General features: G+C 40.2%; 1 protein-coding gene across 1 annotated transcript in view; it reads right to left on the bottom strand.

Annotated features, from left to right (window-relative positions):
- STON2 (stonin 2) overlaps positions 1-14,242 on the bottom strand; it is a 64,136-nt gene that overhangs the window by 8,683 nt on the left and 41,211 nt on the right. Inside the window, exon 5 of the mRNA XM_085317589.1 lies at positions 3,460-5,295. Coding sequence (XP_085173715.1) covers positions 3,460-5,295 — 1,836 coding nt within the window. The remainder of the gene's footprint in view (positions 1-3,459; positions 5,296-14,242) is intronic.

The following is a 14,242-nucleotide window of genomic DNA, read 5'->3' as shown; positions in this document are numbered from 1 at the left end:
ATTCAGAGCTCTTTCTTTATTGGATAGATACATTTTTGTAGTAAAAACAAGAGGAAATCAACAGACTTATTTTCTTTTGAGCATCTTGYTTCATTGAGCTACTAACATTTCATCCTATCAATCAAGAATCTAATAATGTAATTCATATATATGGTTGGGCTACCATGATTGGGCTACTGGGAAATCTGTTCCAGGCTACTCTGATGTCCCAAGATGTTTGGATTTAAGGATTTAATTTACTCTACTAAAGAAGGTATACCAGRCAGCAAGCCTGGGATCCATGGCCAAATTAGCCCAAATTTCAAATGTCCAGATCCAAGGTTCTGCTTAGAGTAATTGTCTGTGAATAAGAGAAGGGCAGTAAAGTTTACCAAGCTGTTTTGGAAAGGATTTCAACAACGTACTTAGTGAAATCCAGTATTTTCTTAGGTCAAATCACAGACGGAGTACATGCAGTYCTTTTTTTGTTGTATATTTTTGAATTTCTAGTCATAAGCAGATACCTTGGCTACAAAATATACAGATAGTACTGATAATAAGTTCCTAAAGTGAGAGAGCAAAGGGCCTCATTCCAAGAGAAAGCACAAAGAGAAGACATTTGGCTAAGGCAGTGATGTGACTGAAATAATTCTTAACAAGTTGGGTGCTAGGATGCTACAGTTTGCATGCCAGCAGTGAGCACCCTGTGCTGTTCCTGCCCCAACCACCCCTGCTGTGCACTGCAGCACTGGTATGACCCTCGGAACAGACAAGGGATGCTGGACCACAAGGAGGTCAGATGATGTGGCAAGCCTCTCGGCTATGCAGAGCCTGCATTCATTCACATTCAGGGAATGGGGTAGAGCATAAATGCTCCTGGTGGCTCCCTGGAGACCTGGGACCGCATATGTGAGGGACTGATTGGTCCCTCAGGCATGAACAAAGGACCCCATAGGTGTGAGCCTACATACTCACTCCTTTGACAGGCAAGAAGGTCTTCATGACAGACATGCACACTGGAGGGGTCATGCAGTGTGTCCACCCGAGGCTGTGAGCACTATATGCCAGACTCTGGAGGAAGGGTGGAGAGAGGGACTGTGACCACCCGCAGCCTTTTTGCCAGCTGCAGTGCACAGCCTCTCTCCTGCCCTGGGGTCCCAGGCACCTCAGCAGTGTGTGAGAGAGCTGCTGTTTGTAGATCRGACATCTACAGAGGGAGCCAAAGAGCTGTTAGAGGTGAAATGTAGGTGCTGCAGTAAGAGTATGAAGTGGGAGCCAAAAGAATAATTCTTATTCTTAATGCTTGGGACCTGTATCATTTACAGAAACTTCTGTAAGTAGGTGGAGAAGCTATTACATAAACTTGTGGGTAGGGCTGGATACAGCCAAGCACACACAAAATTRTGAGTAGACCACATATCTGTATCATGTGATCAGTAGTGTATGCTATATACCAGGAAAATCTCAAAAGGAGTGAGACTAAATCTTTACAGTTTCCTCTGGTAAATCAGTGCTTTTGAGTGGCTCCATTCATACCCGTTTGTCTAATCTGTTGTTTGCCATATACTTAGAGTAAGGAAGACTCCAGGATGGGACAAGCACCATCAAGAAACAGAAATAGTCCTTGAAAGGCAAGGTCAGATTTAAATTACACGTGGTCTGTCCCTATCATTACTGTGCGATTCCCTCCCTCTCACATACCTCATATGTGTCCTGGCAAAGACAGTGCTTGCAAGCTCTTTCCTTTCCCTGAAATTACATCTGACCTGATCAGAGGGGTGAGGAGAGTCTCYTCCTCTCAGGATGTAAACACATAGTAATTGCCCTGAGCTCTGCACAGTGACATAGACAGCTAGATGCTCTGTGGCAGGGCTCCAACAACAGTGCCAARTCTGTGATTCATTTCCCCTTCTACAGGGTAGATAAAGCCACATACTGGGGGAGATAAGACCAAGGAAACAGAGACATGGGTTAACATCTCCCTCCAAGTGGCAATGGGCAAGGGAACCTCAACTTGTAGTAGGCAACAGAGCCAGGAGTTCTGCTGCTTTTCCTATGGTGCAACTGGCATGTTCTGTGATTGTGTTAAAATCTGAGAGCTTCGATTTTCCCAGCTGTAAAGTCTATATRGTATACTGAGATCTTTGGAGAGAAGATACCACAGAAGGCCCAATTTCACAGTATCTCATTCCCAGAGCTCATGCAGATGGCATAGTGAGATTTTCCTCCTAAGCATATTATTGCTCTTATACAGCCTGGGATTAATTTTTCATTGCAGTATTTCTCTTAAGTGCCAAAACTCTCCCTTCCTCTATTCTGTACTAACAGAAAACATAGAGCTTTCAATTTTGTCAGTGATATCCCTCCAAATTTGTATGGTGTAACCTGGCCTCAGTGGGCTGAAATGTTATTCAAAAGATTAAAAGACTAGGATCAGTATTTTGCTGACACTGTAGGTCAACCTCAGGAGAAAAAAAATCTCCTTAGAAAATACTGGATCTGGTAAAACAATGAATTTTCTTTCAGGGAATCCTAAATATGGAAACCCACTCTGTTAGACAGCTGCCTTACTACAGCATTAATTAAAAACCATTACGTTTAGTTTTTAAAAGAGTAATCTAGATCAGAGAAATCAGCAAATGGAATTCACTATGAAAAAAAGAAACCTGACTGGTCTAGCTTTATTGCCCAGAGCAGACGAAAGGCAGAAAGTGGAACAAATGGCAGGGATGGCCAAAAGGAACAGTAGCTTGCTCATATCATTTGAATGTTTAATTATTAACGTGTTTCAAGAAACAAGAAAGTTTGTGGGTTTTATGTTGGTATTTTATCTTCAGGGTTAAGCTGTATTTAAGACATGTCTGCACTGACTGAAGAAACATAGCCACAAACTTGTGTTTGGAAAACTTTCGTTTGTTTGTAGTTGTTACACAATACCTTGTATCCTCTTAAAATCCTCATTCCAAGTACCTTATAGGCATCAGTTGCAGCATATGGGTTGAAATAGATAGCACTGGCCCACTATACTTGGCAAAGTATGGGAAAAAATTCATATGTGCTAGAGCTACAGCAGTGTATGTGGTCTTATTAATTCAGTCCCATAGCATAATACCTTGCATCTATAAGCTACCTGAAAAAACTTCTGCTTCCCATAACAGTGTTAGACATTATGAGACACTTGATGCAGAAGTTCCATAATGTACTCAGAAACAGGTGGCACATTTTTGCATCTGGAAAAGCTAAAACTGTTTTCTATTATTAGCAATATTTGTAGGATACATAGAACTAYTGCAATGAAGGGTCAGATAAATGCTTCATGTAACTAACTGAAGTTACTAACTGAATATACTAACTGAAGTATACTTTGGTATACTGCAAAGGATGATTTATCTCTTGCCATGTAAACCTAGTATTCACTGTCTTCCAAAATAGATATTTCCTGTTAGTTTACGCACTCCACCACTTATATGCACCACTCACCTGAGTTTTTATCAGGCAGTCGGTTTATCCTCCACACAATGGAATTAAAGGCATGCTCGTATTTGGCAGTTCCCAAAGTTACTCTCATTACTGGCTCTGAACCAGACAGACTGGTTGATCCAAAACTGGCACCCTTGTTCACCTTGGCTTTCAAAGATTTCTCCCCCAGGACGCTCTCCCTGCGGAAGTTCTTCACCCACTCATTTGGTACTGGGTAGCGAATCATCACATTTTCACAAGGGACCTGAGTTAAAGGGTCACGGTTGGAAGAGAACCCAGTGGACATCATCAGCCAGCTCTGCAACTCCACCTCAGCACCATTGATGCTGGCTGCTGTCCTCAGAGTAAAAGGCAAAGTTTTCTCAGCAAAGACAGTTCTGAATCGCATCAGTTCAAATCGGCAAGCATCCAAGGGGTTGAATAGGATAATACGAGAATTATTAAACATATCTTCATCCACACATGAATGGAAMCGACAGCTGTATAATTTAATCCACTTAGTGGTAGTAGTGGGCATAATATCCTGCCTCGCAACTATTTCATTCCCTTTGATCTGAATGTCATTAAGGCCCAGTCTGCATTCTGCCAGGCCAGAAAGGAAGCTGAGAACATAGATATGGGTCAGCACACTGTGCTGGAGAATCACATTGTCTCCTTTGGCCAAGATGCCATGAAACTCATCCCTGACATCAACAGAGATTTCTTCTTCTTGGTAGTTCAGTCCTACTGTGCTCAGATCTGTGGATGAGATTGGCAAGTTCATCAGTGTGTCCTGCACAGCACTGATGAAGCTCAGGAAGTCTTCATAATTTGTAGTCCCCAGCTTGATAACTTGCTCTCTTTCTGCTGCGTGAGCTATAGCTGGCTTAGGCTGATACTTCTTTTTTTCCTTGTAAGTGGTGCGGTCTATCCGCACACTGTGTATCCTTCCATTCTCATCATAGTTCTGGAGCTTGCGCTCTGAAATCTCATGATTCATTTCAAGTTTGAATTCCCGGAAAGGTTTCTCCAGTCCTTTTTCATAAAAAAGCTGTATACATCCACTGTCAGTCAGCTTGACATATATTGGTCCCCAGTGCCTGGATGACATAATATTCTTCTTTTCTGGGATCCTGAGCATCATTGGCCATCCATCCTTTGGCTGAGTCAGTGGCAAGTTAAATAAATTGGCATCCAGATCATGTGGCATCATGGGGTCATCATCAGGTAAGTTAAGGCTGGTCTTGTGATCTGGGTCTCCAATCTGGAGTTGCTTGAGCTGCTCTACCGCATCTGTGTGGATTACACTTTTGTTTGACCCATGGAAACTGATGGTATCAGTTTCTTGATGAAGAATAATAAGAGAGTCTCTTTGGCTTTTGCCTGGAGCATTAGATACAGAAGAGCTTTGGGAACGCCTGTCTTGCTCCTCAAAGAATGAGCTGAATGGATTGATGGGTGAGGGTTGGACATCTCGCAGAGATTCATCTAAGAAGGGATTAGTAGCACTCCATGGTGGTGTTTCAACAGAAGGCAACTTGGTTAAGGAGGAAAGATCTAGCTTTTGAATTTTGGAGAGGTCACCCAAAGTGCTTTTAGGACGTTCTCTTTTCTTAAAGGATGCAGTGAGGTTAAAGTTGACATCTGGAGTCTGTTTTTCTGCAGGTGGGGTGTCTGTTTTCAAGGGAGAAAGGTTCTCTGGTGAAAAACAGACCTCATTGTCATCAAAAGTCACCCAGCTGGGAAAGCGAGCTGTAGTTGGGGTAGCAGAATGCCCATTCATGGAGGTGTTGTTCAGTTGSCAGTTGACAGCCTCCATATCTATCTCGTCATCTTCCTGAAGAGATGAGGAATTGTCTTTAAAAAATGAGGGGAGGGAGGGAGAAAAAGAGAAATTACAGCTAATTATTCTGAAGTTACCTTGTTTTCTCCACTAAAAGAAAAACAGTCAGTACAATACTTTGCATGCTCAAAAAAGACAAGAAAGATACTCAAAAGACTTGGCCAAAATTGTAAAGACTTGCTCCTTTTCTCTCATTTGCCTGTTTCATTCCCTCTCTCCTTTGTTCCATTTTTTGCTTTTTTTCCCCTATCCTCTACTTTACAGGACAATCCAGTAGGAAGAAGAAATGAACACTGAGGAAGGGCATTCCTCCACTCCATCTCCACGTACCTGCCTGCACTTTTACTGTTATTGCAAGAGCACATAGGGATATGGTGAAGGCACTATAAAAAGGGCCTAGGTAACATTTATTGCACAAGAGAGGCTCTTTGGCTTACCTATCACAATGCCTATCCGTAGTCCCTGCTACTGGTGTACCACTGGGTACAGTGATGGGTCCCTTATTCATTACATTTTGCCACAATCTATAAATAGATTTGTGTAAAAAAATCCTGATCATCATCCACAACCACAGCCTAAAGTGAGCTCCAGAAAATAATTTAAAAACCATGAAAAATAATCTGATGCTGTCCTGATCCCCAGGTCCAGTCCACTCACACCACTACACTGTGTCATACCTTCCCAAGGACCTGGTCAGCAAACATGTAGTCTCAAAACAAGTTTGAGATAGGCAAATGAGCAGATATCCTTGGGACTCCATATGAAATACACACAGAATTCACCTGACAACATTTTTTTCTAAACTAAACATTTATAAGACACTATAAAATGTTATAAAAGTAAAGCTTTTTTGATACAAATGTCCTGAAATATAGTAGAAGAATTAACAGACAACAGTTTAATAAATATAAGCATTTGTGTAWTTTTTTAAATGGAAAAAATAATAAACTGGTATTTGATTTGATATATGGAAATGGCAAATCTAGGAAAGAGTCTTTTCTTTTAAAAGTAAAATTATAAGTACCTTCTGCTGCTGCCAAAAAAACATACAGTTGGGTTTACACATATTTGAAGAATACTAAGGTTGTTTGAGAAAAGACAAGTTTTTAGTTTTGTCTATGAGAATATGACTAATAGCAGGGAGGATAAAATAACAACATGATAATGCAGCTAAGCATCCAAAGAAAGTTCCTGAGAACTATATGAAATGGTTGGTATATCCCAAGAAAAATACTGGAACTTCTGTTACAAAGGCAAATAGAGCATGCTGAAAAATCTTGACATTGCTAGAGAATGGCTTAGATGATAATTTGAGATTTTTCCCATCTTGTCTTTTGAAAAGTTCATGAATTCTAATTTTTAAAATGTAAAGATCTTTCACCTGGCAACACCTCAGTAGRTCTGGGAGAGGGCATTTAAGAAAGTAGTCCCTTACATGAACAGTTAAGCTCATCACTTGACTCCTTTGCCTTCTTCGGTGTTTAAAAAAWTTCTTTCTACAAAATAAAACAAGGAAGATGGCTTGCTGATACAGTGCAGACAGTCTTGCACTCAGACATAAAGTGACTCCTGACTGAGAAAGGTTAGTTCTKCATAAACAAAAGAAGATGTGGTCAAAGTAAAGCAAGTAGTTTTTCCTTCTTGATTGACATACGTTTCTTTGGTAATGGCTTTGATAGGTGTTTCTTGGAAAATTAAAACATTTTAAATTGTCTGAATGACCTTGCAGTTTCCAATCTGAAAGGTTGCTCTAGCCTAGCTACAAAACAGAGCAGCAGATTTACCAAGGAGGCAAAGGGRATGGTGGCTGTGTCTCCTTCCCCAGTGAGACCGGGAATGCGTGCACTCTGGGACAAGTCGTGTCAGACTGCCAGTTAAAGAACTTCAGCATTTCTGCATTTGTAAGCAATGGTAGAAAAGCAGAAAGTGTAGACAAACAGAACTTCAGTGAAATCATGGATTAGGTTGTTGTGTAGTTATCTCCCCCAGGAAAGATTATCCTTTCACGTATTTTCTGTGAGGTCTGTATATGGTCACTTCCTTGCATTTCCTTTTCCATATCCAAGTCCCAACAACTGTATCTGACCACTTTTTTTAGTGGTYTGTCACATAAGAGAAGAGCTTGAGGTTTCGTACAAACTATGAAGCCAGGCTAACTTTTGTAAGTTTTGCTGTTTATCACAGCTCTGTAAATGGTGGAGAGTCAGATGTGTTACAGCTGCAGACATCAGTCTAAATTTCCCTAACTAATCAAGACTACAGTGGAAAACCACCACGGATATTAACTGCAATTATCTGCAGGGATATTAACTGCAATTATCTGCAGCTCAAAGTGCAGAGGGCTACTTGTCAATGGGAAGTTACTATCTATTTATTTTGCACAGAGGATATCCCTGTGAGGATATCAGTTATTTCCACATGCTTTCTGGGTACCTATGCTATCAATCAGCATACAGCAACATTAAAGAAATACCTAGAAATGTGCTTTCCAACTTGCCAGGCACTTTCTTTCCATTACCTTCAGAAAGGACTTTGGAGACGGAAAAAGGGGCAATCAACCCTCCACAGGTGGGGATTATGGGAAGAAACTAGAAGGCCTTGAGTACCTACGGCACCAACAGCCAATAGGTTGGAAGGTACATTTATAAGCATTCTTGCAGATTTTGAGTGTCTCTGCAAGATCTGATGTATGAAGGAGATGGCTGCTCATATAGTCCATGCTCTCTACTTGTGCTGCTTAAAACAACACAAAAATTTAACAACAATCTAGTTCTTGTGCTTGCTGAGCATGTCTACATAAAAGTTATGTTTTTAACTTTGCATTTCACAGCACAGTTAAGAGAGATTTCAAAAACAGCACAGACTAAGTAACCAGTAGAAGAAGGTGCAAGATGAAAGACTAAAGTCATAGACCTAATCACCATAGTTCCCATTCTTATTCCTTCTCCCACCTGACAGGCTTCTCAGATCATGTTGAATGGCTTCATCCTTAAATAACATTTCAGTTTATCATACTCTGTTATATTCTGTCCCTGTAGCTGTTTGAACATCATATCTAAAGTTAGGTCATGTAAATCAGTGGCCTGATTAAACACAGTGGAGTTTCACCCCAATTCTGCAGTACTTCTCTTCTGAAGTATTACTCTCTTCTCAGTGGGTTAATTATTATTTATAAATATGGTTCCTGCTCTTTGGTTAACTACTGCAAATTCATCACAGCAAGTCCCAGAAGAAGTTAAATCATCAAAAAAAGTTAAATTGTCAAAGTTACAAAGCAATTATCACTAGTCAGCTTCCAGCTCTATTTATAACATRATGAATTTCCTCCACATTCAATGAATTTAGCCCATGAGAGTCATCAGGCAGATACTAAACTGAAGATGAAATGCAAGCAAATTATGACTCAGCCTCTCACAGTCAGATTGCAGTAGCTCTCATACTGCAAGGAAGCTATTGAAAAGGACTGTCTTCCCTGTAACGCAAAGAAAATCCCAAAGGACTTCAGAGGTTAGCACAGATTTTGTGGATTTATTTGTTGATGYCTTGCCATTTTCTTATTATTGTATATATACACAAACTTACAGATTTATGGGTATATAGGGCTATTGCACTTCAGGTATTGGTGTTTACAGTGCCTTACAGTCCTGAATTACTTATTTAGTTTGTGTCTCCTTCACTGACACTTATTCTTCCTACTTGGGGAGGGAAGAGAACATCATGCCAACAGCCTGGCCCAACCATTAGGAGACTGGCATCAGACTACACACAGGAAGAGCAGTAGCTTCAGCTGAGAGCTACATTGTAGTCACCTATGTACAATGCTACACGAGTGTACTCTTTTGGCTCATCTGTTTTCCTTTACGCTGTTTATCTTTATTCAAAGGGAGAAACTCATTAAACAAAGTCTGAAGTTCAGTCACAGCCCTGTAATTATTCCTTGAGTAAATAAAATGTCCAAGATAACAAAAACTAGTTTGCAACTTAGAACTTTCCTGCATCAATTAATATAATAATAGTTAATATTTTCATTGTATTAAATCCACTGATTATTCAAAGCCTGCCAGGATGCAGCCCTGTTTAACATGCTCTAGGTGACYCTGCTTGAGCAGGGGGGTTGGACTAGATGATCTCCAGAGGTCCCTTCCAACCTTACTGATTCTATGATTCTATGAAACACTCACACATGGAAAAAAAAATCAGTTTCTGATGTGGTATGGAACAACTGAAGCGATATTTCAGCAACTCAGAATCAATATATATCTAACTCCCTTTTGCTTTCAATTATGTAGTTTGCTTTTGGCTATAACCATAGTTTTGTAAAAGTTTCATACATTTTGTGCAGCCTGTCCTGAGCAGCCAGTTAGGTGATCAGAATGGGCCTAGTTACTCTTAGAGAACCAAGCATCTGTAACACAGCCAATGTGCAAAACTGGTAAATTAGATTACTACAGCAAATGTCCATGTTTAACAAATGTATCTAAATAGACACAATAGGATTTTACTTAGAAGTTGTACCAGTAATCTTAGAATTATATTGAAGAAAAAACAGACAAACAGTCCCAAATTCACCAAAATATTTTCCATTTGGAAATTTAATTTGTTGGTTAATGATTAATCCTCACATATGAATACAACAGCAGAGATATACAGCTTTGAAATATAAGTGACTGTGTGCCGGGGGCCAGTGCAAGAACGACAGATGCACAGGAAAGACGGAGTCTCCAAACAACTCCAATTTATAATTTCAACATTAGGTTCCAAATTAGACATAGTTAATTCAAGTCATGGACAAGGCTATTAGCATATTGAAGAAACTGACAGATCTTCATGTTGTGTAAGAATTATGTGACTACTTTCTAAAACTTTGGGGTTTAGTTTCTAAAAAYGTGTTCTGCCAAAATTCTGAAAAAAAACATAAATCAGGAAAATAAACTCATATCCTAAAGAAATACCAATATTTCTTCTCAGATGAGAGAGCAACAGGTCAATTCCTTTGTATAGCAGAGTGAAAGGGATGTCAAGGACAACAAGAAGGGWTTCTTCAAATACACCAGTAGCAAGAGGAAGACTGGGGAAAATGTGGGCCTGCTACTGAATGGGGCAGGGGCSCTGTTGACGAAGGATACAGAAGGTATCTGTTCTGAGTTACTGAATGCCTTCTCTGCTTCAGTCTTCACTGCTAAGGGAATCCTTCAAGTACCTCAGAGCCTGGAGATGAGAGAGAAAGTCTGGAGAAAGGAAGACTTTCCTTTGGTTGAGGAGGATAGGATTAGAGAGATTAGAGCTCTTCATTCACAAATCCATGGGCCTTGATGGGATGCACCCACAGGTACTGAGGGAGCCGGCGGATGCTGTTGCCAGGCCACTCTTCATCGTCTTTGAAAGCTCCTGRAGAACTGCAGAGGCACCTGCCTGAGGACTGGAAGAAAGTCAGTATCACTCATGTCTTCAAAAAGGGCAAGAAGATGGACCCAGGCAACTGTAGATCGGTCAGCCTCACCTCCATCCCCGGAAAGGTGATGGAACAGCTCATCCTGGATGTAATCTCCAGACATGTGGAGGAAAAGAAGGTGATCAGGAGTAGCTAGCATGGATTCATCTAGGGGAAATCATGCTTARCCAATCTGATAGCCTTCTATGATGGAATGACTGGCTGAGGAGATGAGGGGAGAGCAGTGGATGTTGTGTACCTTGACTTCAGCAAGGCTTCGGACACTGTCTCCCATAACATCCTCCTAGGTAAGCTCAGGAAGTGTGGGTTAGACGAGTGGACAGTGAGGTGGATTGAGAATTGACTGAAAGGCAGAGCTCAGAGGGTTGTCATCAGTGGTGTAGAGTCTAGTTGGAGGTCTGTGGCTAATGGCGTCCCATAGGGCTCAGTACTGGGTCCCATCYTGTTCAACTTTTTCATCAATGACCTGGATGAAGGGACAGAGTGCCTCCTCAGCAAGTTTGCTGATGGTATCAAGCTGCGAGGAGTGGCTGATACACCTGAGGGCTGTGCTGCCATTCAGAGAGACCTGGACAGGCTGGAGAGTTGGGCRGAGAGAAATCTAATGAGGTTCAACAATGGCAAGGGCAGGGGCCTGCTCCTAGGGAAAAATAACCCCTTGCACCAGTACAGGCTGGGKGCTGACCTGCTGGAAAGCAGCTCTGCAGAGAAGGACCTGGGAGTCCTGGTAGACAAGTTGACTATGAGCCAACAATGTGTCCTTCTGGCCAGGAAKGCCAATGGTATTCTGGGGTGCATTAGGAAGAGTGTTGACATCAGGTTGAGGAATGTGATCCTGCCACTCTATTCAGCCCTGGTGAGGCCACATCTGGAGTCCTGTGTCCAGTTCTGTGTTCCCCAGTACAAGAGAGCTACTGGAGCTACTGGAGAGAGTCCAGCATAGGGCTATGAAGATGATCAGAGGGCTGGAGCATCTGAACTATGAGGAACAGCTGCGAGAGCTGGGCCTGTTTAGCCTGGAGAAGAGAAGACTGARSGGGGATCTTATCAATGTCTGTAAGTACCTGAAGGGAGGGTATCAAGGGGACGGGGCTAAAGTCTTTTCAGTTGTCCCATATAAAAGGACAAGAGGCAATGGGCAAAAACTGAACCACAGGAAGTTCTGCCTGAACGTGAGGGGGAATTTCTTGACTGTTGAGAGTGACAGAGCACTGGAATAGGTTGCCTAGAGAGGTTGTGGAGTCTCCTTCTCTGGAGATCTTCAAAACCCGCCTGGATGCAACCCTGTCTAACATGCTSTAGGTGACCCTGCTTGAGCAGTGAGTTTCAACCAGATGATCTCCAGAGGTCCCTTCCAACCTTACTCATTCTGTGATTCTGTGAAAAGTACCTGTAAGTACTCCCTACATTTACCTGTGTTAATATTAGTAAAGAATCTAATTACTATTTTAAATTGTTTATTAGCTTAAACTTTAGGGATTCATTAGTTAGAGGAAAAAGCCTGAAGGCAGAAGACAAAAGTGGCATAACACTTTCAAGAAAAAAATGAGAAGCAGCTTATGTTGTCAATCTTCCTTGGTGTGTAAGCTGAACTGATTTCAAGCCAACATCCAACTTCTCTGAAAATTTTTCATTGCCTTCTATTGTTCTTTAAGCAAGGTTGCACAGATTATTGCAGTTATAGAGTACAGCTCCTCTCCAAAAGATTTAAAATTTTATTACAATTTCATCATACATTATAAAAATTAAACTTTATGTGAACAGCATCATCATTATATTTTGCCAATACATTTGTATCTTTCTTGCATAAAATTTTAAAATCCTGGCTTAATTTCATATCTAGACATTTTGTTTCCAGGGATATATGCAAAATAAACTGAATATTTTAATGAAGACTGATGAAGCCACTATTGCTCATAGTCCCCATATGGCCTATATCAGCCATTCTCAATATTGTAGATGAACAGAAGGCTAATCATGTAGTGGAAGAATTTTCTTGCATAAGAAAGCTAAACATATTTGAAAGTTCCTTAAATTAAATATTATCTAGGAGATGGGAGCAATACAATTAATTTAGCTATCATTTATTTCATCAAATTGGATATAACTATTGGCTATCTCAAAATAACTAATGATGATAAGGAATTTTAAAACAGAATACAATTTTCCTAGTAATAAGTAGAAGACATTATGAACTCTGAGCAAAAGCACTATTTACTACTTAAAAAGCATCTTTCTTTGATTTTTCAGTAAAGAATGCTACCTTGAAGAGAAATTGAATTAAATACATTTTACTCTTGCCACACACTTACAAAATGTGGTATTCTCCTGCTGTATGCAAAAGAGTGGTAGGGAATGTGTCCCAAAAATATTACTGAAATCAAGCAAAATATTTAAAAAATCAAGCACATTGATTTAAGCACATTTGAGATTCATTAATCTAGAAAGCACATATTTTCTCTATAGATCAGTTTGTGTTCTTCCATTAGCTGGCCAGAGGGTGGTACATTAACACTGATATAATTACACTAAGTCTTCAAGATTTTTACAAGATTTAGGCAAACCAGTGCCTATTCAAAAATGTACWATATATATGACATAAAACTCATGTTTTACAATTAGGAATCATTTCAGCCAAGTTCTGGACTGATCTGAAGTAAGTGGTGCAGGGAACATTAAAACCTGCTGGTTTTTCCTTAAAGCTTTTTTTTATTAAACGTACCTAATATACTCATAAAATAACCATCTTAACAATTAAGCATACATATATGATTCATGAATTATTACAAAGCAATTTAATTTCCATCCTTGATGACATTTCACAGGATATGACTGTTATTTTTACCAATGTGTTGTCTAACCTCATTCTCAACAAGCATGAGAGGTTATCAAGACTATGAATACACCTCAGTGCTAGCCATTATTACTACGAACGTAATACTCAAGCTCCCAGTTTGGCTAGGTAAGACAAAGTCTGCATGTGCAGGGAAAGAGCAGAGCCAGGCAATACCAAACTGAACCTGTTCCAACAGAGGTATCAATAAGAAGATTAAATGATGAATGAATTTCTCTACTTCATCTTTTATCCAAAAGAACAAAAAAGAACAACCGTGAACAATGGTTGACGCATGCATGACCTATTTTTTTTAAAGTAGTTCTTTGCAAAGTACATTTGTTAAGAATGTTAAATGAAGACATTAAATGAAGACTGTTTGCTTCTGAATGAAGACTGTTTGCTTCTGAATGTACTTTGGACTTTACTTCAATCCAAAAAGGTCCGTTTCACCTCTGATTTTAATCAGCATTATACAGAGCAGATACTTCAATAGTGGAATTGCCACTGAGCTGAAATCATGGAGCTCATGAAGAAATATTCTGAGGGTGAATAAGGAAAGAGAAGTGCTATTGCTAGCCCAAGAAGTTTCAGGAAGCTTGTGATATTTTGGTAAACAGAATAAATCTGTGGCCAACCCTAAAAATGCAAAGTCAATGCCGCTCTATCTTTTAGG

Source organism: Rhea americana, unplaced genomic scaffold (assembly GCF_003343005.1).
Source record: "Rhea americana isolate MKP2758 unplaced genomic scaffold, rheAme1 scaffold_5, whole genome shotgun sequence".
Lineage (NCBI taxonomy): Eukaryota > Metazoa > Chordata > Aves > Rheiformes > Rheidae > Rhea > Rhea americana.
This window is presented reverse-complemented; position numbering and strand designations above follow the sequence as displayed.